At 36.8% G+C, this 24,959-nt stretch overlaps 3 protein-coding genes and 1 long non-coding RNA gene across 6 annotated transcripts; 2 read left to right on the forward strand and 2 right to left on the reverse strand.

The window, feature by feature from the left end:
• The first annotated feature begins 12 nt into the window (after positions 1-12).
• LOC135161525 (sensory neuron membrane protein 2-like) lies at positions 13-3,556 on the forward strand. The gene is made up of 7 exons (XM_064119194.1): positions 13-245; positions 383-534; positions 598-760; positions 1,149-1,394; positions 1,486-1,697; positions 2,139-2,313; positions 3,191-3,556. Exons 1-7 carry the CDS (start codon positions 90-92, stop codon positions 3,554-3,556), a joined length of 1,470 nt encoding a protein of 489 aa, XP_063975264.1. The 5' UTR covers positions 13-89.
• On the reverse strand, positions 1,369-14,871 carry LOC135161520 (proton-coupled amino acid transporter-like protein pathetic). Of its 2 annotated transcripts, none has more exons than XM_064119188.1 (8): positions 14,053-14,871; positions 7,755-7,832; positions 7,232-7,324; positions 6,341-6,698; positions 5,599-5,874; positions 5,318-5,496; positions 4,892-5,061; positions 1,369-4,333 (listed from the first exon to the last, which is right to left on the reverse strand). In XM_064119188.1, exons 2-8 carry the CDS (start codon positions 7,814-7,816, stop codon positions 4,071-4,073), a joined length of 1,401 nt encoding a protein of 466 aa, XP_063975258.1. In that variant the 5' UTR covers positions 7,817-7,832; positions 14,053-14,871; the 3' UTR covers positions 1,369-4,070. The 2 variants fall into 2 exon arrangements, with proteins under 2 accessions (XP_063975258.1, XP_063975257.1); XM_064119187.1 differs by lacking the exon at positions 14,053-14,871 and adding an exon at positions 10,737-11,169.
• LOC135161527 (uncharacterized) lies at positions 7,331-11,607 on the forward strand. Of its 2 annotated transcripts, XR_010298791.1 has the most exons (3): positions 7,354-8,078; positions 8,371-8,560; positions 11,163-11,607. It is a non-coding gene; the product is annotated as an uncharacterized LOC135161527 (long non-coding RNA). The 2 variants fall into 2 exon arrangements; XR_010298790.1 differs by having other exon boundaries at positions 7,331-8,078; positions 8,371-11,607.
• A 799-nt stretch (positions 14,872-15,670) lies between the features above and the next one.
• LOC135161521 (proton-coupled amino acid transporter-like protein pathetic) lies at positions 15,671-24,589 on the reverse strand. The gene is made up of 8 exons (XM_064119189.1): positions 24,204-24,589; positions 23,089-23,217; positions 22,762-22,912; positions 21,473-21,679; positions 19,496-19,938; positions 17,629-17,795; positions 17,314-17,510; positions 15,671-17,048 (listed from the first exon to the last, which is right to left on the reverse strand). The coding sequence occupies exons 1-8, from the start codon at positions 24,230-24,232 to the stop codon at positions 16,962-16,964; spliced, it is 1,410 nt and encodes a 469-aa protein (XP_063975259.1). The 5' UTR covers positions 24,233-24,589; the 3' UTR covers positions 15,671-16,961.
• Between the last annotated feature and the right edge of the window lie 370 nt (positions 24,590-24,959).

Below are 24,959 nucleotides of genomic sequence, written 5' to 3' on the forward strand. Positions count from 1 at the left end.
TTTTCCATTATCCTAACAAACCGGTCGTAATAAAAATTCTTTATAATATCAAATTAAATTACATGGTTTTATAAAGTCAGGATAACTCCATGAAATCGATAATAAATCGAATGGGGAAAATTAACGGTTTGAACAAGTTCCGCAAGCCCCTGGCATATCTTCCAGGTCTCTTGGTACTGTCACTTGGCTTATATATCGTGATTGACCAGCCACATATCCGTTTCATAACCAATCGAATACACGAGGTGGGTCAATTATCATAGCAAACTGTTGGGTTGTGAGTACTAAATTATTCCCAAGTTCTTCGGTAATTTGAGGAAATTGCAGGGAACAAGCGCATTTTTTGTCTTGAAACAATTTTCTTTTTTCTTTCACTGATCAGATTGTTCAGCTGCGGGAAGAAAATGATAATTACCGCGTGTTCCTCAAACTCACGGTTTTTTTTCGCGTTTGGCTCTTCGAGGTGACTAATCCTGAGGCTGTGATGGCAGGTGACAATCCGTCGTTGAGGGAAATTGGACCATTTGTCTATGAGTATGATAATTAATTTAAAAATTCTGAAGCCCAGGCAGATAATTAATTTCATCGATATTTCAGTTTACACATTGAAAAACATGTTATTCGGGTCGACGAGGCTGCTGACGAGATCAATTTCACCGTCACTAAAACGTACTTCTTCAATCAGAAAGAGTCTGGGGATTTGACAGAAGATACAGTCGTCACTGTTTTGAATTTCGCTTATTTGGGAACTATACAGAAGGTAATTGTTGAATTGGCTCAATGGAATCTTTAGAGACATGTGAACATCACGATTCGTCATAGTTCATTTTTAATTTTCGAATTATCTCAAAAATTAGATGTGACAACGAAGTGAAAACGTATCTCCTCAGCTCTAAATTGTTAATTAATTTTTTTGATGTCTTTCTACCGTCTGAAAATTGTTCCAACTTTTACCAATTCATATCAATGCACTGCATTGTGTTTTCGCATTTCGCTGGTAATTTTTGTATCTTAATTCTAAGTACGATTGGATAAGTAAATGAATCCCAAATTTTTCCAAATTATTCACCCCAAAAAAATAAGTAATTCCCAAATTTACATAATTATTCCACTCTCACCAAATGAATTCAAATGTCCTTGGTGGCCAGATAATAAGTTTGGCGGCGACATTCCTGAAGAAAATAGGTCCAATCATCCACCAAATATTTCCTGGCGTAGTGAGTCCCTTTCTGACAGCCAAAGCAGGGGAGATCATCTTCTCAGGTCTTCCCCTGGACTGCACAAATGTCGACAAGGCTCTCAACTTAATTTGCAATGTACTAAAGGGAAATCCCCCACCTCTGTTGAAAAAAACCGACACACCTGGTCTCTTCTTGTACAGTCTCTTCTACCGGGTATTTATTGCGTCAACGTACAATTCGTAATAAATAAAAATTTCTTATCAACTAATTAACATAGCTCTAACAATTGTAAAATACATTACAGGTGAATGGGACAGTCCAGGGCCCATTCACTGTCAATCGAGGGATTAAAAATATTTACAGCTTGGGTAACACAACTTCGTTCAAGAACATGAGGGTAACTAATTACTGGGCCAATGAGACTTGCAACGTCGTCAGGGGTACTGATGCCATTACTTGGCCGCCAATGCCTAAAAAATTATCAAAGATTCAAGGCTACGAACCGCAGTTATGTCGGTATGTATAATTAAAATGTAATAATGAGAGAACACAAACAATTATTTGGTAATTTACCATATTCATCTGTAATGTATGCCGTAATTACAGTGATTATTACATGATTGACCTCAACAAATTTTTTTTTGTCCGACGAATTATCAATTTTTTACTCAGTGGGGGATCAATTTCGAAATTACTAATGTAAAGAAATCTTTTGTATTGATTATTGTTGTTTCAAGTAACTCTGTAGCGCCAATAATTTAAGGAATACTCAATACTATTGATAAATGATAATTTTTGGACAGATTGATCTGTTTCGCTTCTTGCTAAATGGAGATAATTAAAATTTGCAAAATAATCTAAAAATAAAGTCGTGAAGATTTTAAATTAACATTTGTGACCGCTGTTGTATATTCAATTCCTCTATCGGATCATCATGATTGGAATTGCTCATCTTAGATCCTTGAACCTTTCCTTCATGAAAGAAGTGATGTTGAATACATTGATGGGCTATCAATATAAATTGACCGCGGACGTGTGGAATCAGAAGGACATGGAGTGCTACTGTCCGAGGAATAAAAAGAAAGTAATGGAGTGTTTACCCTCCGGTCTGATGGACATCGACAAGTGTCAGGTATGAGGAGGTCATTCATGAAGTTGCAAAAATACTTTCAAGAAAATTTATGAAAAAAGCACTGCTGTTCTCTCTGTCTTTTCTACTCTTCAACTTCTCAACGACTGAGACGGACGCACACTTCTGGGGCTCTTAATCACTTCAACTCCTACTCCTCACAATTGGTACACTCAATACGGAGAAGAAAGTGGCGAACAAAGTATCGTGGAAATCACGTGAAAATTACATTCTTAGGGTAATTGCGATGTGTCGTTGCAGATTCGCAGAAATCACTGGTCTCCGTACGAGTTTTATGGAGTGTTATGTAATAATTACGTACGAGCCCGTAAAAATTACGTTTCAATCCATAAAATTTTCAGGACTCAAGAGTGAAAATTAATTTTTCACTTATTTTTTCCGACTTTTTATGTAAAAATTCCCGGAAGAGGATTTCGCATCACTTTTACATTCCGTTGCATAATTTTTTTGCGGAGAAACTTGACTGCATTTAGAATTTTCCACAGATCATCTTCTTCATCGACAATGACACAATTTCACCCAACTTTTGCAGTAAAAAATTTTTTTTTGTTCTTCCACAGTAAATTTTTCTCCCAAAAATTCTGGACACCTCTCTTACTACTAAAACATTCTAAAAAAAAGTCGAAAAAACGGAGATGAACAGCAAAAGAACTAAAAAACCTCACATCTTCACCTCCTTCGAGGATTCCGCACATTCAGACCCATTCATTAATCCCGAAAATATATTTTTACACTCCTCTGAACATTTTAACTCACACTTGACCTTCAGTGAAATATTAATTGAACTCATCTGATTTTTCCGTCCGAAAAATATCTCCGAAGATACTACGCAACTCCGAAAATCCTTTTCACTTTCCAGGAGGTCCCAGTAATTTTCTCCGAGCCCCACTTCCTCCACGCCTCCTCGGAGCTTCTCGACTACGCTCAAGGTCTCCATCCCAGCGAGGAAAAACACAAGACATTCATAGTGCTTGATCCGTTAACAGGAGCTCCCATATCAGGTTCCAAAAAAATCCAACTCAACATGAAGATGTCCAGCATCCCAACGGTGCCATGGTTTACAAACGTGTCAGACGGTTACTTTCCACTTCTCTGGGCTGAGGAGGTAAGTCCGTCCACTCCGTCCATATCTACTCACACAACTCCACGTCTAAAATCCTCCATTTCCCTCGTCTCATTGTGCACTAGCTCATCTAGCATTGCTCAATCTAAGATTCACGAATAGGCAACAACCCCTGGTAGGAGATGAAGAACGGCCAACAGTGGGCCGAGATTCGGCCCACTGTTGGCCCACCCTCGGCCGACTGTCGGCAATGCTCTGGCTTTGTATCACGGAAATCAGTATTAAAATCCCGTCTTCTCTAATCATAACATTCTGAATGAATCCATTATTTCCAGACGAGTGACACAACAGTAGAACAAATGAAAGGTGTGATAAATTGTCATCGTGCTCACAACATTTGTTTGTATCTCAGTTGGCCACTACTTTTCATTGGAATCTGGCTGATAATGAAAGCCTGCCTCATTGACAACCAAATGTATTACCAGATCACTTATCCACGTTATCCACGTGGTGTGACATTCCAGTGAGATTATCCCCCTGGCAACCAGATCGACAAGTTGTCGATCACTTGCAATTGCGCCCGAGACTTTGAATGGCTCGAGTTTAGAGTACTCTCGGGGTTGACACTGGTGGCAATTCACTGGTTTACACGTCACTCGTATTGTACGAGAAGACATTACACGTGTGTGGTGGAGTTGCCAGAGTAACTGTGGATAATGTCGACGAGGGATACCCAGGTGCCGGTGAAGAGTGCGAAGAGGGAGAATGCGAAGAGGAAGATGTTCTTGATTAATCTCCAGTAGAAAGTGCCGAGATGACTCTCCCAGCAGGAAATTGTTTCGACGACTGCTGGAATGGATATACCGAGGAAGGAGAAGAATATCGCACCGACGAGGGAGATGAAGGGCTCCAGGTTGGGGACTGCTAGGGCCACGGCAACTACGGATAGAAATTTGGGACGTTAGGCTCGTTTTTTGTGAGACAATGAAGGGCCTCGGTTTTTTAGGGGATTCACTGTGATTATATTGTTATTTTATTTAATTATTGTGAGATTTTAGAGATTATTATATTTGAAAAATTCAAAGGAAAATAAAAATGTTCATATCATACTGTAAAAACGTGAAAGTGAAACTGACACCGAAGCGTTGCCACGTGAGAAGATGAGGTGTACAGCACGTGTAGCTGTTCTCTTTTTATAAAAAATTAGACTCTTACCGGTAACTAATAATCACATTGAGATATTTCAAAGTAAAAACCGGTTTTTGAAGTGGTTAAAAATTCCAGCTGTCTTTGATGGCTTTATATGGGTCAACAAAAATTTCCGGTGGCTTTTTTCATTCAATCAGTTGACAGGTATCCATCAAATAAGTTTATAGCCAGTCTCCAGAATTATAAAAAAATAGTTTTCAATATTTTACTTGAAACCGTTTTCTCGAAACTCTGTTGTGATATTTTTTTAAACGAGATTTCGATTTGTGATAAGAGGCGAGTAATTACTTGTGACTAATCCCATGAAAGTTCGGAAGCAGGTCTCTCCAATCCCGACAAATCTGTGGCTGAACCTCGGCCTCACTGAGGCACACATGATCTCCAGTGGCACGAAGTACTGGAGGGCGTACGTGAAGAGAATCGCCAGCGCAATGAGGATCTTTACTACTTGAGCCATTCTAAAATTTCAAGAGGACTCAGTCAATTTTATGTCATTAGGTGGACAGTCAAATATTTATGCAATGTTTATTGCATATATTATTGTATGTGTAAAATGATATTAATAATTATTTCTCAATATATTTTATTTTAATTAAATGTTTCATTAGATTCTAAGGAAATGCTGGCCTGTGCGAAATAAATTGTCAGCTAAAGACGTTAGACTTTTTTTAAATAAAGGAATTCTATCTATTAAAATATTTAAATTGTACTCACACTTGTTTGATATCCAAATTGAGGGTAATTATTGACGCAGTTTCCTCCCCATATCTTAAGTAACCGAAGATGCCCATGGTAGCATACAAAAAAATCACAATACTCATAGTGATATTCAGAACACTGGGACATCCCAGGAAATGCTGTGGTTTCCGCATGCTGTTCTCCACGGGCATTACCTGCATTAATAAATAAACACACCAGTTATATTCATGCATATTTATAACTCTTATTGAAATGCTCTTGCAACATAGAATTGCGTAATTATCATTGAGACTTACAACACCGATTCCTTCAATGGCGAAGATCACGGTGGCAAAGAACTTGGGCAACTGCTCAAGCGAGGAGAAATATTTAACACTGCTGATGGGCTTGAGGTTACTGAAGACGTAGTAAAGGCTCATTGCGAGACCTGCCATTATGAAGAGATTAGCGAGGATTGAGAACGGCACTAGGTACTTCAAATTTCGAATTTGAACCAGGAGAACTATCGCTGGTGTCAGTGCTATTATGTAGAGCCTTATGTTTATGTCCATATCCGCGTGAAAATCGACCACCTGAAAATTTTGGAAAACTCAACAGGTGAATAAACCGACATTTTTGAAGAGACAGCAGCAGGTTGTTAGCAGGAAAATGTCATGGACAGTCTGGAAACAACTTTCATGTGGGTGACATTGAAGTTGATTTGAGGAAAAAAACGAAGAAATTGGAAGTTTCAGGTGGAATTCGGCTGCACCCGATTAGTTCCCGATAGAAATGACAGATATTTTTATTAAATTCCTTGAATTGAATCGTTACTGTTTTTTTATTAAAAAAACTAATGAAATAAAATAATTGTTGTAAAAGAATAATTAATAATTGGAGTGTTTGCTACATTTTATACTGATCCAATTTATAAATTGGAGATTGTGAAATCCAGAAAAAAAAATCTTGAATTCGTATTTTATTTGTTCGCGTAGAAACGAACGTAATAAATAAAAATTGGATGAATCATTGAATCACACAGTCAATTAAGTGAGTTACCTGTTTAAGAGACGTAGCTATAAAAACTACATAGACGCAAGAGCCTCCGATGTAAGTGGCACAAAGTGCCGCATCGACAAGTACTTTCATAGAAGGCGCAAAACCCCTGAGACTTTTGGGCCCCGAGGCAAAAGCCGCTTGTGCTGTCTCGGCGTACGTCATCTTCGGTGTTTTAGTTCGCCTGCATAAAACGTGAGACGATTTCACAAGTATGTGAACACAGTGGGCGCATACGATGCCAATGATGACTGTACCAATTCCACCAAAAAGAAGACCACCATTTCTCACAGCATTGGGCATAGCAAGTATGCCCGTACCCAGGGACGATTTTATCATGTGCGCTAGCGAGCCCAAGTCACTGTTTGAATACAAAATTATGAATGGAGATTATCATTGGGAAGTGTGAAAGTGACATTGATATTACTTTCTTTGGCCGCCCTTTGTTTATGTCTAATTGGGTCAGATGAAAATGGAACGGGGGAATTGGGACAGAAATGGTTCAGAGAATAATTTCAAGAGACAGTTGCTGGAGAAATTATTTATCGCAGTGATAAATATTCCGTAAAAATTCCGAAATTATTGACGTGATTTTTCCCGAAGAACTTCCCTCAACAACATTAATTTTGCACTTCATCTCTTTTTCTTATTCCTAATTAATTGGTAATTAAGTTCACGTTATTAAATAATTATTTTTTTCTCGAGGAACTTTTTGACTGTCCAATTAATTAAATGGTATCATCATGACGATTATTATAAATTTTCATTTCTGTACACTCAATTATTTTCTATATTTTTATCCCTCTCCTCCAACTGCCTATAACTTGTTCAAAGACAGAACAATTTTATTTATTTTTTCGTGTGTCAAGATATCACTGAAGATTAAATACTCACGAATTCGCATCTTTCTTATCGCGATTCTCAAAGGGGTCATAAAGTTCATCCTTCTCGTGGTATTCCCCAATCGGTCCCGGTGCAATCTTTGTCCTAAAATGACACAAGATAATCAGTTAATTGTGTCGATTCATATTTCACGGAATTCCCCCAAACGAGATTTCATTATCGAATGAATACGAGTGGATACGAATGTTTGAATAAGTAATTCGTCAGTCTCGCAATTTTATACGGATCAATCATAACTTGTCTGATTCCATCGTTTTGACAAGAAATTCATGATTAAAATTTTATCTCACCGAGACTGTGTCAATGACGAAACGTCACACGATGATATCGACAAAGGAATTCGATATCGTGAAAAAAGAAATTGGCAATTTTTTATTTACCAAATCAACAGATTCAGGGACAATCGAGGAGTAATCGTTGAGATAGTATTTTTCCAAGTGCAACTTAGTGTTTACATTGTTTGAAGTGGTAGAGAAGATATTGTTATAGCGATTGTCATGATGGTATCACTTACGTGCTACTGAACTCCTTCATCTGATTGCCAGGATTCTCCTTTTCACTAGTTTTCTTCCACATTTTGAATTTCCAATTTCTGAAAGAAGAATAAATCAGTGGAATGAGATGAATCGACTAAATGTTTTTCTGCAGAATCATGAGACTGGGGATCTTCGTCGTTAACTTGGGAAAAACCAGCGGATGAAATCTGTTGCCGGATTGGATCCATAAATAATATCATAACATTCTTCCGTGATAACTCTAGTACGAGAACCGGTTGCGATAAATAATGAGCACAAGGGATCATTATTCCCCCACTTTTCGCACAAAAAAACAGAAGTTTGTAAGTAGTTTAGCTGTAGCTTTGAGGAGACGGTCATTTAATTTAATTTAATTTAATTAGATTCGTTTGAATTCTCCGTCTGTTTATTATTAAATAACTAATAACTATTTCCTTTGTACCAAAAGCTAATTTAATTGAACCGTGCTATTTCCAGTGATTTTTTTAAACAAAAATGGAAATATTTCACAGTTTATTTCTATTTATCTCAATGAAGACGTCACTAACGAAGAATTTCTTTTAAGACCGACAATTTTGCCAGATAATTTTGAACTATAACTTGAAATTCATTCAGGCTGGGTCTGACACAGGCAGTTCGTGGGCCTTTTCCCCTTTGAATCCAATCCAATGCCACTCCAATGAGGATCACGACTGGGCTATGCTTGGAATGCCATTTTTTGTAGCGCACGGAGTAAAAAATTTAGAGAACATTGCCTTGACGGGAATTGGAAACGTCCAAAGAAAATTTCGAATTCCATGAACTGGTTAGTAGGAATTTCCAAGAGAGACGCGGAAATTGATTCAAAGCCTGAACATTATGAATTTTTCAATTTCAATATGAATTAAATTAATGAGAGCCTCTGACTTATTCATACTTTACTCTTCGAATCAATCCCTTCGTCAAAAATGATGACTAGACTATCCTTAAAATTACAAAAGGAGTAACCTTGGGAAAAAAGGCGATACAAATTCTCTCCACGTGGAACTGAAAAAATATCGAGGACTAGAACACAAGAGTTCTCCAAGTAATTTTAAATATCGGTACCAAATCGGCCTAGAAACGTAATCAGTAGAAAATTGAAGAATATAGTCATCTGAATAGTCCAACATTAGAAAAAAACTATTAACAAACTAACCTGAAAGAACAGTTTTTATTGATAAAAAATTTTCAATTTTTTTTCATGAAAAACTGAAGTGTAAATGTCCCAGATCTCTCGAAATTTCAGTGTAACTATCACTCGGTAAATATTACTAAAAAGTATTGGAACGATGCAAAAATTGTCTAGTCAAAACCGACGTACATCGATCAACCAGAAAATCCTCAACACTGCACACATTTCCTAGTCCTGCCTGCTTATAATTTCAAAATAGTGCGATAAGCAGTGTCATTCATGAGAATCGATAAATGTCATGAAAAATTCCAGAAAAAAAAAAAAGTATTGGAGAGACTATTCATCAACAGTTGAAGACAGCGTAAGGTCGAGAATCTTTTCCCGGAGGTGTCAGTGAAACTCTTTGTCATTGGCACCAAATCGAATGCGGAACTGCGATCTAACTCGATTAAACCATCCGTGACGAGTATTTGTATTGTGCGAGGTCGAGTTGTATGAGTTTGGAGGACAGACGTGATTTAATTGACCGGAAACTAGTACTTCGAGAGCCCTTGGTTTAAATGTTGACAAGTTTCTTCATGAATGGAGATAAATTCACTCCACAATTTTTCCTGGAATTTTGAAAAATCTATAAATTGATAACAAGAGACCTCGCACTCACTCGAATTGACTGTTCAAATATGAAGACTCATTACCGAATTATTCTAATTATTCGATTGGTTGAATAATGAACCATATATGCCATAAAAAATTATATAAATAAATTTGTACAGATGTATACAAATGTCTAGACAATTGTCGCGAAGGCAGATGTTAAAGTACAGAAGCCCTTTTCGTGATCAATTATATTCAACAGAGAAAATCAATAAAAGCATAAACTATGCCGTTCAACAGCAAATAAACTATGTAAATTTTTAATGCAAATAACGTCGATTGACTCAACTCGACGGTATAAATAATATTGGCAGAACGCGCTAAGAATACACAGTAAAAACAAATACCTGAAATTCACGTATCTTCTGTTAACATTTTTCAGGCGCTAAAAAATGTCTGGTAAATGCAAAAATTATCTGAATTTCAGACAAACCGGTGCCTGGACATCGTAACTCATGATTGAGATTCAAAGAAATTTTTATTTCATTCAGACGTTTTTTCACGTCTGAACAATGTCTGCAAAAGGTTATTTTTATGCAACTTTTATGCCTCGAGAGGAATGAATAATTATGAAGCGAGATGAGATGAGGATGTTTTACGATGACATTTGTGATCACTTTGGATTCTCCAAATCCATCACAACTACCCCCCATTTTCCTGTACTAAACAGACATTTTTGTTAGATTTTTTTCCCCGCGTTAAATATGTAACTTATGATTAAATAACTCAAAAATTTATGTAAGTTCACACCGCGAATCAGAGTAAAATGCACGAAATACTGAACAGCTCATGCAATCAGCAAGTTTATGCTCTGAAAAAGAATGTGTAAGTGCGAAGTTGGATGAAAAAAGACAGTTCACGGTGCCATTTGTGATTAATTTTACACAGAAAAAGATAATCACGATTCATTACATCAGAAATGATTGAAAACATGGAGATAAATAATTACTTCTCTCCTACAATACCGTAGTGCATGTAAATGAGATTTTTATCGAGAGGAAAACATTGACTTGTGAGTAATCGACTAGACCAATGGAAGAAGCTGAAGTTATTTTAGAAACAAATTTTTTTTCTAATTATTTTATCTATTGCAGGAGAAGAAAATTATTTTATCGGGCTGATTTAATGTGGGGGATTCTAACAAATAAAAATGTCAATTAGTGGGACTCGATACCTTCGAAATTTGAAACATTCGCTCCGACTGATCCTTTGGTAGCGAATTCTTCTGAAATTCCACATAATAATGTGGTCCAACATACGGAAAAAGTCCAATTTGAATATTAATTTTTTTCCGCTCGGTATAAGATAATAAAACGTTATTTTCTGAGTTTTCCAGACTTTTCAGATCAATATTTTATTTTTAATAAAATTTTCTATCAATTATTTTATGGGAATTCAATGGTTTTGTGTTAGTCTTTTGTGGTATTCCACGATAATTGTTGCGTGCGGGTAACTGGACGGTTCGTAAAAATTAAAAAAATTCTTCTTCGAGTAGTGAATCTTTTAATTTGCAAGTTCGACGGTACTTCCCCCCAACATTTGATACAAATTGCTGGGACTATAAACGCAAAATTTTAACAACACAACACTTCAATTTCAGCCGCAACAACTCTAGCCATAAGCAACTGAGGAAAATGAGTGACATTGCAACGCCACATGTTATCACCCTCGCGATAGTACAGTATTCGAAAAAAATGGAAATTTTTTTATCACTGGACTGACAATTTTCAAGGGATTTATAGGAAATGCAAAAAATTATGATTTGACTGGAATGCTAATGAAATATTTCAGTGAATCGTAGCACGTTCAAAAATACAAAAATACAAAAATACAAATAAATTTGGAAATTTATTCCCATTCGTTCAGTGAAATGTAAACGATTAATTAACAGGAATAAAAACAAATTCTCTTCATCAATTTTTGAAATGAATACAACATTTTGTGAATGTTTTTAATTAAAATTATGAGATTGTTACTGAAATTTTAAGTTAAATCCAAAAGTTGTACCAGAACTTTCAATAAAAAATATTTATCAATGAAATAAATACCGAAACTCACTGCTCACTTCCACCCAACGAATATTCAATTATTTTGTTATCCGGACATCAACTGATTGCGGATCAATTGACCACCGAAAAGTGTTTGATAAACACAACTCCCCAGGCTTTAATTTAATTGAGTGATAGATATCAATTTGGTGGTGGTAAACTTCGCCATTCAGACTACCCGCTGACTTGGCCTTATCAATGCGAACATTAAAGACACATTTGACTTTATTCATTTGATAAATTATGTGAATCATCGGGTATGTAATGGTCGAGTCATCAAATCTCATTTGTAAATTGTTCCATAATTACAACATCTAGTTCAAGTGCGTACTTTGTGTGCGTGATTTGTAAATGTCGGGTACTTTACCGTACGATACAAATTAGAAAGAGTTAATTCATTTTTTCGGCCATGAAAATAATCTCCAATTACGAAAAAATCAGGTTAATGTACTTTGTCGACCGGTCGATCTGACATCGACTCCACAGAACAGAAAAAAATGTAGAAAATTTTTGCTCATTTCCTGGACAATTTCCCTTCATTTGGGTCGATATATATTTTGAGACTTTTCAATTTAAACTTCAATTCAATTTAAGAAGTCAGACGCTCTCATTTTTCGGGAAAATTCGGTCTTTTCGAGCGATAATCTAATACAAGCGGTAATGGAGTTAATGTCTGCACGGATGAGCTCCGTTTCTACTGTGTCGGGAGCACCTCGTCTATGACAACACGAGAATTACTCGGTATGATCGTCAAATATTTGCGCATCAAGTTGTGTACACATACGATTTTGAGATCATCGTCACTGGAATCTGAGATTATCAATGAATCGCGGAAAGATGTATTGCCTTGATAACTGAAGAATTCGGAGTGCGGAATTGACGAACTCCAGTAAATATTTATGGAGACAGCAGCGAGACAATTTTTTAATACAAAATGATCTTCATGATAATTTTTCCTCGTCGGGTCCACTAATTTGTAACGATTTTTATTTTTAGTAAGAACTTTACGTAATTTGCATATTTAATGAGGAGTTGAGGTAATGAAAATGACTGTCAGATAACCGATAAACATTCGGTGTTTTGAAATTGTCAAGCCGCCCACACAGTAACACACGTCTCCGCCGCAAAAATCAATCAAAAATCTCAGATGCAAATCAAATAGAACGGAAACGATACCCCGTAATTACATAATTTCCGCGAAGTGACAGTTAAACATTGCGTTTACATCGATTCATTGCCTCTCGCGAATAATTGTCACGCGATAATAGATTTCCAATGATCCTGGGCCTTCACTCGTGCCTCGTGTGTGCATAAATTACCCCGATGAACGAGATTGAGAGGAAAATATCGCCCGATACGACGCAATAATTACAGTATTCGTCATATCATATATTTTGAAATTATGAAATTCTTACGATGATAAATTTTCCACGCAAATATGTGTCACAGGTGGATAAACCTTTTCACTTTCGTTAATTACACCGATTTTTTTCCACTCTCCACCGCAAATCCCACTCGGATTTTGCGCCACGTGGGTGAAAGATAAACAGTAAACACTGCGTTACTCGACAGCCAAAATAAAAACAAAAATGATAAACAGACGTAACGGATAATGACCGGAAATGCAGTCTAATCAGTTGACTAACTCTCGCGAACTTAATTTCCACTTTAATCTCTGGTTTAACGTAAATTAATGAAAGTCCATTGGAACTGCAGTGAATTTATTTCAAGGATAAATTACTTCCCTTGGAAAATATTTTCAATACTAGAGTAATAGTTGCACTGGAATGTCATGATTATAAATTTGTCGTTTGCGGAAAAGTTGGTAGAAATTACAAATTAAATTTCACGACTGAAAAAATGAATATAAATCGGGGGAACTGGCGTATTTGATGGAAATCTTGTCTTTTTATTGTTTAAATAATTTAAACCTGATTGAATTTTTAATGACGTCGAATTTTTAACGGAATTATTCTTTGTATGAATTCACTTCAATAGGAAGCGTTCAACTCTTTGCAAATTTCCTCTTTGTTGAGGAAATGCGCGATTTCATGAACAATCGCGTCATAATTTTTATTGCACTGTAAAATTCCGTACAATTCTCCGACTTGAAAATTTCCCCTTGAAATATTCCGATATATATTATATTCTTCCTTATCAGCGATCCCCTGATTCCCAGAAAATTCATCATTTAAAATTCACAATTTGATAGTGTAATTTTTAATAATTTCATAACATGATTTTTTCCCCAAACTCGATTGCGATCAATTACCGCCATCACTCTCCCGACAACTTCTAAACTATCATCGAAGAAACAATTCCCCCGACAGCAAAAACAACAGACCAACACGACCAAGAGAAAATTCCTTCGAAAAAGGATAAATCCTGTGTTCTCATTCCCAACGATTCCGCATCGACCAGCAATAAATAAATCTTACGTACTTGTAACTCCAGTAGAAATCAAATGTCGTAGACTCGTGTTCAATAAATCACAGGTGTCCTCGACGGATGGAAAATCTCCCGATGACAGTAAATAAATAAAAAAAAAATCTCAAATGTACCGAGTACGACGACCCAGTGACTTCCACTGACAGTTGCAACCGTGAGTGGATCGACGACTGAAATCTCCACGTGAATGTTCACCAAATAAATAACAATTCTTATCACATCGGCAATTCTACTGATCGATTAAGTGTACAAAAATCAATCAGTCTCACACTGCTCCCATTTATTAGATAACAATCATTCACTTATTGATATTTCGCCGTAATTCCGTAATCATTGATCAAATCTTCACTGAGTTGAACGGGCGTTTGATATTTTTTTTCCCCTCAAAATCAGATCCTCGAAGTCGAGGTAAATAAACAAATTTGGGGGGATGAAAATAATTGTGATAACTCCGAACGTATTGAAGATCGATTTGCGGCCTCCCCGCAACTCACGCCAGTTTATATACCGATAAGTACACACGTGAGTGTTCGTAATTCATGAGTAACTCCGAGGATGAGAGATGACAGGAAAAAGTGAATTCGAGTGGTGGGGAAAAAAATGCTTTTTACGTCCTCTTTCCGCGTGAGCCAGGTGGAGCGGGGGGAGGTCGAGGGGGGTCCGATATTTTCCGATGAGGATCGACCCTCAGCTCGTCAGAACGTCAATAAAAATAATCCAGTGATATAAACAAGGAGCACATGTAATGCAGATCAGTCTGTGTCCGTGCCCCCGAAGCCGTTAACCACGATTAACTCCGGTTACCTTACAGTTTGCACTTCGTATTTCCCTTTCTCTCGTCAAACTAAAAGCCGCCACTCCTCATCCATGTGTCTCAGACTTCCCCACCACGATGAGACACCACGAGAACAGAAACAATTCTCGTGATTTTTTTTTTTCCTCATTTCTCATCGATCTGTCTCACTCGGTCTCATTAGTATACAATAACTTTTTCTTGTCCCCGTTTTTCCCACCACCAGTGCCCCAATGTTTTGTCCTGGGAGGCTGTCCCATTTTGGGCTGAGTGAGCTCAATGGGACTATCCTTGTTGCACATCGGTGCAGAATGAGACGAGTGCGGGGGCAGGTGGAGGGGCCCCACTCTGGCTCTTCCTTTCACTTTTTTTTTCTCCCTCTCTCGGCGCTGGGGATTGTTATCATTGTGGATAGTTTAGGGGATTGGAAGGACCATTGATGGGATATTGGCGGCGGGGATGGGGTCAAAGTACGTTGTGTTGATGATCGAAAGGATCCGGAGGATTGTTTATGGGAAATTAATGGCGAATCGCTCGGTATTTGATGACCTGATGCAGCTAATCGTTTGCATTTTGTGCAGAAATTGGGGGAATTGTTGAGGGGGTTCAGGAGGTGGACGTGGAGCACCTCGGAGTTGTTTCGTGGAGAAGGTTGTTTTTTTTTCTGGGTATGAACTCATCTGGTTGGGAGTATAGTCTTGATGAAATCATTGGCAGAGGTGGGGATATCACGACGGAATGTCTGCGCCTGCTGAGCTGGAAGTTTGGGGGTCAGTCTGGGGGGAATTTTTTGAAAAAATGGGATTTGAGGTGATTTAAATTCTCACATAAATTTTCAATGTTCAGATTTTCGTTTAATGACAATATTTCAATTATCAGACTCAAATGCATGATTTACTGTCATCCAATTAAGTAGTAACGGTACTGGCATGTGCAGACACGTTATTAATTTTTGAAAACTAAAAACTAATCACTGCATTACCATATTGGCCATTGCCTGAGGTCTTAGATTTCCAAAAATGAATAATTGTGGGCACGAGGGCGATGGTACGGTTCATGGCATGCGAGGGGGACCGTTACCTCTTGCGGGGGGCCCGGTGACATTTGAAAGGCTTCGGTAGAAGTGGGGACCTCATTGAGCGACTTTTGATATACGACGGGATACGTTGAAAAGTGGGAAAATCGTGACCCCAAAAGATTTTACCTCATTCATCAACGAAAAGAGGTTTTTCGTATTTCTACCTGCAAAGTGATTCCCGCACCAGTTCTCGGACGATTAACATTTTTTCTTAGTGCATGTTGTTAGAAAATACATTTTTTGTTTAATTATTTCTTTTCTATGCACTACATAGTCCTATATATGTTCTACATTCACAGACAATTTTTTCATAATTATCACCAAACGAGTCAGAGTTTCCTTAATTATTTTTTGAATAAAAATTTTTTAAATAAAAATTCCGAAATTTTCATTTAAAAAAATGAATCGAAAATTCCAAACTGTGTAGACACTTTTCTCTTAGAAAAGACCTTGAATATATTACGCACTACACCAAGGAATCGGCGATATCGCGTGATTGATTAAGTTGCCCTATCCTTTATCATTATCACTGCGATGTAGAAATAATGATAATAAGGTTAATGACCCCGTACACTTAATTATGCCCAATGTCTCACGCCTAAAAATAGTAATTAATGATGGAGTGACATTAAATTACATCAGTTTATTAATACTAATAATACAACTGATGAAAACTGAAGTGATTTTAACGATGGGAGGTCAAGATCTCTCCCTGAAACCACTCCATTTAAACCTATCGTCATATCACGTTCGACATCATTATCAAGTCATCACAAATGTCATCGTAAAGATGGTGATAATAAACCGAGATAATTAATTATTCTTCAATTATAGTCAAGGTTTCCCATTATCGACGGCGAATTGTCCTCCGGAGTAATAAATCAACCTTTAAAAATGTTTTACTGTTTCCTTCGAAGGATCGTCAAACACACCCACAAAATTACTACCCCATTTTTAAATTATTCAATGATACATGAGAAATCGGTACATAATTTATCAAAATTATTTTGTTCAATCCCCCACGAATATTAATTAAACATCCCAACAAAAGAACAGATTTTCATCATCAACTCCATATGTTTGAATAATTTCTTCGAGATTCTGTGACACTCCAAATACCTAAAACCCATGAATCAGTGCGTTAATCATCGGATAACTCATCACCTGATTCAGAATAAACATTTCCACATTAATTAATTACCCCACTGGGGAAAAAATGTGAAAATGAAATATTCAATGACAAATAAATAGAGAGAAATTAGTGATGAATACACCGTTCCGCTCTGACGCACATTGATTGCGATGAATAATACAAAATTATTATGAAAAAAAAAATTTATCAGTGTGAAAATAAAGGAACACAGGTGGGTGATTGTGTACTCACGAGCATTAACAACCAGACGATGAAAATTATTATGTCTTTGATGAGTAGACAGCAGAAGGACTTTCGATTGTCGGTGTAATTCCACATTGTTGATGCTTCGATTGCCACCGGTATCAGTAGCATAACGGTTGTTATACTTAACGCTGTAAATAAACCGAGTAATGGCGTCATTTGTGGCACAGCAACTGCCAGAAGGGCTGCAATTATAAATCATAAATTAAACTTTATTGTGAGGTTAATATATCACGGATGATATTAGCATAATTGGTGCAGATGTTTTCAATGTCGATTATTATTGTTTTATTGTTACATTACATGATAGAGTAACGCCGAGAAGACGGAATATGATCTCATGGCTTCGATGATTTCTTCCGATTTTTCTCGCAATTATCGGCCAGAGAATGGTAACTGGTACATAATATTGAAGGCCGTATGTACATACCACCGACAGTGTTACCATGATTTTAACGATTTGCGCTCCACTAAAAGGTGAGGATTGTGAGACAAGAAAGGGATATTACTGGGTGGTTTTTTTTATTATGGGAGGACTGTGGTCTGGTGGGATTGGGGGAGTGGAGATACTTCGGGGGTTTTGTTTCACCGAGAATTAATTTTTATAAGTGTGACGTTTGTCACTGACTTATTTTTTTGTAAAAAAATGATGAACAGGATTTTTTAAGTGGAGTTTATGTTATTGGTAAATTACGCGAAATAATGACCCGGAAAGACGGAAAATTATCCCAGGGCTCCGATGATTTCCCGGAGTAGATTGATTCGGCGATTTGCGCTGGGTTAAAAGTGAGGATTGTGAGACAACAGAGGGATTTTTTGGAGTTTTTTATTATCGGATGACTGTGGTTGGTCCTGGGGACGGGGAGACAAGTGAGGGATTTTTTGGAGTTTTTTATCATCGGAAGACTGTGGTTGGTGGTCCTGGGGACGGAGAGATAAGTGAGAGGTTTTTCTTTATTCTCGAAATTAGTTTTTTAACTACATCGTTTGTCACTGATGAATTTTTTCGTGAAAGAATGATAATTCGGATTTTTTTATGGAGTTCATTCTTCAGGGATTTTTGTTTACTTGAATGAAAATGGAAATTCTGTAGAAAATTTCCTACATTTTTTTCTGGGATTTTTTTAATGCGGATAATGGGGAATTGGGGTGCGGGAGTAATAAAAAAAAATGTCGAATATTTTGATTTAGCAATAATTTGATTTCAATGCGAAAAGGTTTATCCGTCTCCTTCCGACGATAACTTCTAAATAACAGGAATCGTTGGTAATTATCTACTCGAGCCATTCTACTCCTCGATTTTTCTAAGAAGAAATAAAAATAATCAATAGTAAATTTATGTAAAAAAATTAATAGGTCTGATATTTATTTCCACACATTTAATTCATTGTTATGGAAATTGCTGGACCTGAATTTCCTATATTTTTTGCTCGAATTTTTCCAATGAGAGAATAATAAAAATTGTGCGAAAAAACACAGTGAATTTTTTAGCTGAAAAAATATTCAACAGAATCTTGAGTACACGTGAAGCTATCAATTTCGCAGTGAATGTCACGTTTGTAGAACATGATATTCATTACACTCGTGGAAAGTATTTCGATAGAGTTCGATAAACCTTCTCCCTCCAGCGATAGCTTCTAAATAATTGAAATGACTGGCAATTATCTACTCCAACACTCCACTACTCGATCCTTCGGGCCACAAAATCACTGATTCTATCGCCCGTACCCCGGCAATCAGTGAATGGATCGAATAAAAAATTCACGCTCAGCAAATTCCAAGCGATTGCTCGGACGTATTATCGCCAGAGAACTCAACACCGCGGATTAGATACTCAAATCTGCCACAAAGTGGTGCAGTAAAATCTGATAATTACAAAAATTACGTCTCCATTATTTCCGAAATATCCCACCACTCACTGGGTGGGCGACAAATTTCGTTAAAAATCATTTACAAAATTCAGTGAAATATTGTTAAATTAAAAATACCTGTTACCAAAATTAATTACTATTCGTCCAATAAAAAATATTTTTACGACTGCGATAATTATTTTTATAAGAGAAAAATAACGAGTTTTGTTTGTGTCAGAATGATCGTCTGCTAAAATAATTTTTAAAAATTGAAATAATTTGAAATAAAATTTGATGTTATTACATATTAAGCTACATACCGTTCCTCGACAGGTAAATTCTTGATGACAGTGTCACACGAGTTTTCGTATTTGTTGTACCCAAGAAACCCGAAGACAGCGTAAATGAAGATATTTATTATCATACTAGTGGTCAGTATGTTGACCATCCTCCTGGGATTCTTCATGGTGTTCTCCAGGGGTAGAATAATCGACATATTGTAAATGGCGAATAGAAAAATGCTGGAAAACATTGGGATTTCCTTGGAGTCGGTGAAAGGCTCGAGTCTCCTGACGTCGGGAAAATCTTTGATAAAGTACATCAATGATCCGATTATCCCCAAGGACATCAGCACAGTCCCGATCACGGAAACCGGGACTAAATATTTGAAGTTTGGAATCATTGCGAGAGCACATAATATCGGAAATATCAGAGCGATGTACAGCCTAAGGTCCAAATTTATTCCTGTGAAGTATTCGATAATCTGCAAATGGGAGAATTGATTAGGATGACAATTACTTCGGCACGTGCATCTAATTTCCGGCGATCTATCGCGTACAATGGAGCCGGGGCACAGGAAATGACTTGTTTTTTGTCTTATATTGAGGCATGCGCCCTTGTCGATGATTTTATAAAAAGGCGGCGGTCAATAAAAATTAATTAAAAAGTTGAGGCGGTTCGTTCGAATTTTTGTTGAGACATATTCTCGTTACGAGTCTATTCAACAGTTTAAAAAAATAATAATCAACTCTGAGAACAAATATGTTATAGGGCACATATATGTTCATTGTCGTCCTCAACATCGGAAATTTCCCATTAAATAAATTACTAATTAAAAAAATCCGAAATTACAATGAAAAAAATTACCAAAATGTCAGGTGAAGTGATGTAAACATTTTTACTACCGCAATAAAATTTGTTGCTTATCTGTTTAGAATTTGTTAAACTCAGAAATGTTTATTCAAACAGACAACATTGATGTCACCTTCAATGAATTCCTAAATCGTGTATTTCCTTATCGCAATTCACGGTTGAAATACTGGGTAAATACTGTTTTTGTAAACGCTATATTTTTCTGTGGTGATGTAAACGGACTGGAATTAGTAAATGATGATTTGGGAGAGAGAAGCATAAGAATAATTTAACATTTTCGACATAATTCTTCCGTTGTCGGAGTGAATCACCGGTGTGACATTCAGAGGATCAATTTGTGAGAGGAAATTTAGCGGGAGTGGCGATGAATTACAAGAAAAAATCTATCTACCTCACTCGGAATATTGAGATCATTATGAATAATTCAGAATTTAATGACGGTGGGAGGTGATTTGCTGTTTTTCCGGGATATAAGTATACTTAAGAATACTGATCATGACTCGTGATAGGTTCTCTCAACTGCTGATTTCCATGATTTTGTACTGAATTGTGGAATGCAATCGAGAGATTAAGTACTCCAATTGATTATGTAATTATTTTCAACTCGAGTCGCATAAAAACGGGAAATTTTTTTCGTACCTCACACCATTCAAAATTGCTCATTATCCCATCCCATTGTTGAATATGAATGATACAGCCGGAAATCGGTAGATTTATAGTATCTAATTAGTACATGATAATAAATTATTCTCATAAAAATCTCATCTCAAAACTGCAGAGAATTTCTTCTCTCTCACTTTGCAGAAACTTGAATTATAAAAATATTAAAAAAAACACATAAAATACCGATGTACTCCGACGTCTCTCAATATTACATATCATACATATTGCACATCATATATTTACTCATATCTTTCAATAAAAAATCTAAAAATAATGAAATTGTATAACTCATCTAATTTTTTATAATTTAATAAATCTCCAAGTAACTCCCTACGCAATTCAAAATTGTTGAGCAACCAAAAATGATCTATATACTGACTATAAAATAAAAAAAGCTGACCGCTGCCTCTCCTGGGACCCCAAGTCCCGCACCTGACGTAATCCGGTCATTTTCCAATGCCCCAAGTGATTACCCCACGCACCTGTTGACTCGAGGTGGCAATGTACAGAGTGTATACAACACTCGTCTGGTATTGGACAAAGCAGACGAGTACATTAACAAATACACCGAATGCCGTCGAGTACTTTCGAATGCAGTTGGGTCCGTGTTCGAATGACACACGAGCCGTTTCGGCGAAACTCAGCGATGATTTTCGTGATCTTGTGCATAGGTTCTGAGTGCACTGCACCTGCGGACAAACGAGTTAACGATACGGAGAATGGGAAAGAAAGGGAGACAACTGATTACGAGCAGTTGGTGATAAAAAGGAGACGGCGAATAGTGGAGGAGGAGGGGGGGGGGAGGGAGGTGGAGAAAGAAAGGATGGCGTTGCGTAAAATCATACGAGATTGAAATACACAATAAAATCGAGTCTCATGCAACGACTCACGTGACATTACCTTGATATTTTGTAGACGGGGAGCATTGTGCATACGAGAATATGAATACAATTAGTTTTGTTGCTACATTACGGCGGGAGACGGGGGAAATGGCTTCGAAGGTTGTGAGGAATGTCTCGGGAAAGGGCATCGCGGAAAATAATGAATAAATAAATAAATAGATTTTTTAAAATAAATAAATGACTTTGCCTTCTTGTTTGATGGGGATTGACAAGTTTTTGGGATTTTGGGGCGGGAGGGGGGAGTAATTAATTGAATTATCTGATGGTTTTCAATTGTTGTGATTGTGGGAAGGAGTATAGTCGTTTTTGGTCAGACCGATTTCCAGAGAAAATAAGTCAACTCGGGTGGTTTTTAATGGGGAGGGTTTGTCGGATGTGACTGGGATTTATTTAAGGGAAAATATTTCTAGGATTTTCTAGAAATTCGGGGACTTAATTGAGGAGTTTATTTTGGCGGTTTAATAATCCACGTCTTCGTTGTGGGGGGAAAATTTCTTGACGCAAATTTTTCAGTTCCTCCCTTTTTTCGTCTTCTTTAATGTAATTGTGAAGACCTTCTCAGACCGATTACTTCGTTTATAAAAAATTGGATTATGAAATTGATTTTGTGATGAAAAACCATATTCACTGAAGGCTATAAATGTTCTTTCTCCGAGTAGATTTCCAATGTTGCGGGTCCTTTCTTCAGCTCCTTTTTATTCCCCCCAATGACGAAAAATCTCGTGACTCAATTAAATAAAACCCGCAGATTGCGATTAAACGGTGTTCCGCGACGCCGACATCCTTGAGATTATTGATGAAGTGAGAGTGAAATGGAGGAGGGAATAATTGGGTTTGATAATGGAATCGGGGGAGGATTGGTCGCTCACTGTGATTACAGCGGTGTGGCAGCTTATCAGGCCTGTGATAAATGCGCATATAAGGGCGGTAGCGTATCCAGCTTTTCTGAATGCATGTGGGAGAAAAAGTATGCCGCTACCGATCGAGGCCTTCAGCAGGTGCATAAACACTGCGGTGTCACTGCAATCGAATGAATATATCGAATAATTCACCTCTTACTTATTGTCACCCCAATTTAGCTGCTTTTCAACGCAATCCGCCGATTTTCAAGGACATGGAGACAAATGGGGGAGTTTACTTGGACTATTGCAGTGAATTGAGTGAATTGAGAATCAATTGTTAGTTTTTTCTCGTACGAATTTCGTTGAGTCGATGATCGTGTTGCCCATGGATCGTAATTAGCGGCCTCGGTGTCAGCCTTCGGAATTTCGCGGGACTCATCCCCTAATGAGGCATCTGCTTCGTCATTATCGTGATTAATTGTGCTAGAGATTGGGAAAATATGGGAATGAGAAATCTAATGATTTGGTAACGAGTAATTTTTAGAGAAATTGAAGAATATTTTTCGTGAGAATTTTGATTAATCATTAAAAGGAAATCGAATCGAATGATATTAATTTTTATTGAGGTAGGTAATTAAGTAAGTAATTTTTAATGCGTGTGATATTGCTGATTTGAATCGATAGGAATTTTACTTGGTTTTTTATTAAATAAATTTTAGATAACTGTACGATTTGTCGATGATTGAAGTCAATTGCTCTGGTAATTAGGAAAAAAATTAAGACTTTTTGAAAGGTAGGCAATGCTAGAGGTTAAAGAAGTCTGTGAGGGAGTTTTGAGGACTTGAAGAGGAAATGGAGAGATCATTTTGAATATTACGAGGAGGATCATTTTATATTTTCTATTATTGTCAGATTTGTTATTAGTCAACTGAATAATATCAGCAGCCAGGAAATGTTTATGAGGTATTTATGAATAGGAAAAAAGTTCTTATCAAAAAAATATCTCTTGGAAATCGAAGATGGATTGCTAATGACGAAGATGAAATCAAGAGAATATTATCAGAAGAAAGACATAACGTATCGCAATTTTTTATTTTCTTGCAAATGCATGAATGTATGATATTTGTCTCCAGGGGAGTAATTAATGAAGCGCTTTAATCGTTTAATTTCCTTGATTTCCTTGATAAGGATGGAACAAACGATAAGTATACGAGCACATTTCAATCACAAGAAAATATTCTCAAGAGTCATTTTTCATAAAATAAATATCTGCAGAAAATTTTCTTTGATTTCTATAAAAATTTTTCAAGGATTTCCCACATCATTTCTTGCAAATTTTTTTCGTAAACGTCATGATAATTTAAATAATCAGTAGAATTGTAAAATCGATTTAAAAAACGTCGGTGGAGTTCCCAATTGAAAAATGCATTGGACTGAGGAATTTTTCGTAATTAAAAATAAATTCTCACTCCAAGGAAGATGGAAGCTCCGAAGTCATGGTGGTCTCGTTGACAACCCTCACGTCTAAGTCACCGAGTGCATAATATTTTGCGAGCAGAGTAATTACATTCTGCTATTGGTGTCGAGTATCCTGGGAACATGAACCTCTTTATCAAGATCTTGTGATGTAAATTCCGTTGGATGTTTCAGAGGACAATTAATTCTGCTTGACGCTTTTTTAATGTCACTGATAGTCACTTTCTAGCCTCATCCAATATCCGTTTTGTGTAATTGAGAGCCTACCTCGCTCAATGCGTAATTTATCTCCTTTTAGTCTCCGGTGATATTGTTATTTCACCTCGAGACAAAAATGGTATTAATTATCAAGTGACTTTTGTGGATTTTTTTCTCTGTGACGGATTATTTATCGTCAGCTGGCGCCATTATGGAATGCTCTCGTGAAAACAATTGCCTTAATAATTTATTTGAATTTATTTTCGGTCATTTCTGAGCGAAAGTGCATCGACTCAACAATTTTTGGACTAAGTCTGAGCCCTTAAAAATTATCCACAAAGTTGTTTAAAAAAGCGCACATGACTGGAACTGAATTTATCAATTATTTTCATGCTGATGATGTTAACAAACATTGTGAGAATATCTTATAATCCACTAGATAACGTAACAATGTTTCCTGCAAATCCCTCATCAAGGTTTCCCGCCTATCAGTTTAAAAATCTCATATATCCGTTGTTTATAAATTCCATACGCAATTTTCATTGTCGATC

The sequence above is a fragment of the Diachasmimorpha longicaudata genome, chromosome 4 (genome assembly GCF_034640455.1).
Source record: "Diachasmimorpha longicaudata isolate KC_UGA_2023 chromosome 4, iyDiaLong2, whole genome shotgun sequence".
Lineage (NCBI taxonomy): Eukaryota > Metazoa > Arthropoda > Insecta > Hymenoptera > Braconidae > Diachasmimorpha > Diachasmimorpha longicaudata.

Coding starts and splice junctions, on each gene's coding strand:
- LOC135161525 (XM_064119194.1), top strand. CDS start 90: ATGAAATCGATAATAAATCGAATGGGGAAAATTAACGGTTTGAACAAG. Junction 246..382: donor TAACCAATCGAATACACGAG/GTGGGTCAATTA, acceptor TTCACTGATCAG/ATTGTTCAGCTGCGGGAAGA. Junction 1,395..1,485: donor TGTACAGTCTCTTCTACCGG/GTATTTATTGCG, acceptor AATACATTACAG/GTGAATGGGACAGTCCAGGG.
- LOC135161520 (XM_064119187.1), bottom strand. CDS start 10,819: ATGTTGGACCACATTATTATGTGGAATTTCAGAAGAATTCGCTACCAA. Junction 7,325..7,754: donor ATGAAGGAGTTCAGTAGCAC/GTAAGTGATACC, acceptor GTGTCATTTTAG/GACAAAGATTGCACCGGGAC. Junction 5,875..6,340: donor TAGCTACGTCTCTTAAACAG/GTAACTCACTTA, acceptor CAAAATTTTCAG/GTGGTCGATTTTCACGCGGA.
- LOC135161521 (XM_064119189.1), bottom strand. CDS start 24,232: ATGACTTCGGAGCTTCCATCTTCCTTGGA. Junction 23,218..24,203: donor GAGCTTCCATCTTCCTTGGA/GTGAGAATTTAT, acceptor CCCAATCTCTAG/CACAATTAATCACGATAATG. Junction 17,796..19,495: donor AATTTACCTGTCGAGGAACG/GTATGTAGCTTA, acceptor CTCACCTTTTAG/TGGAGCGCAAATCGTTAAAA.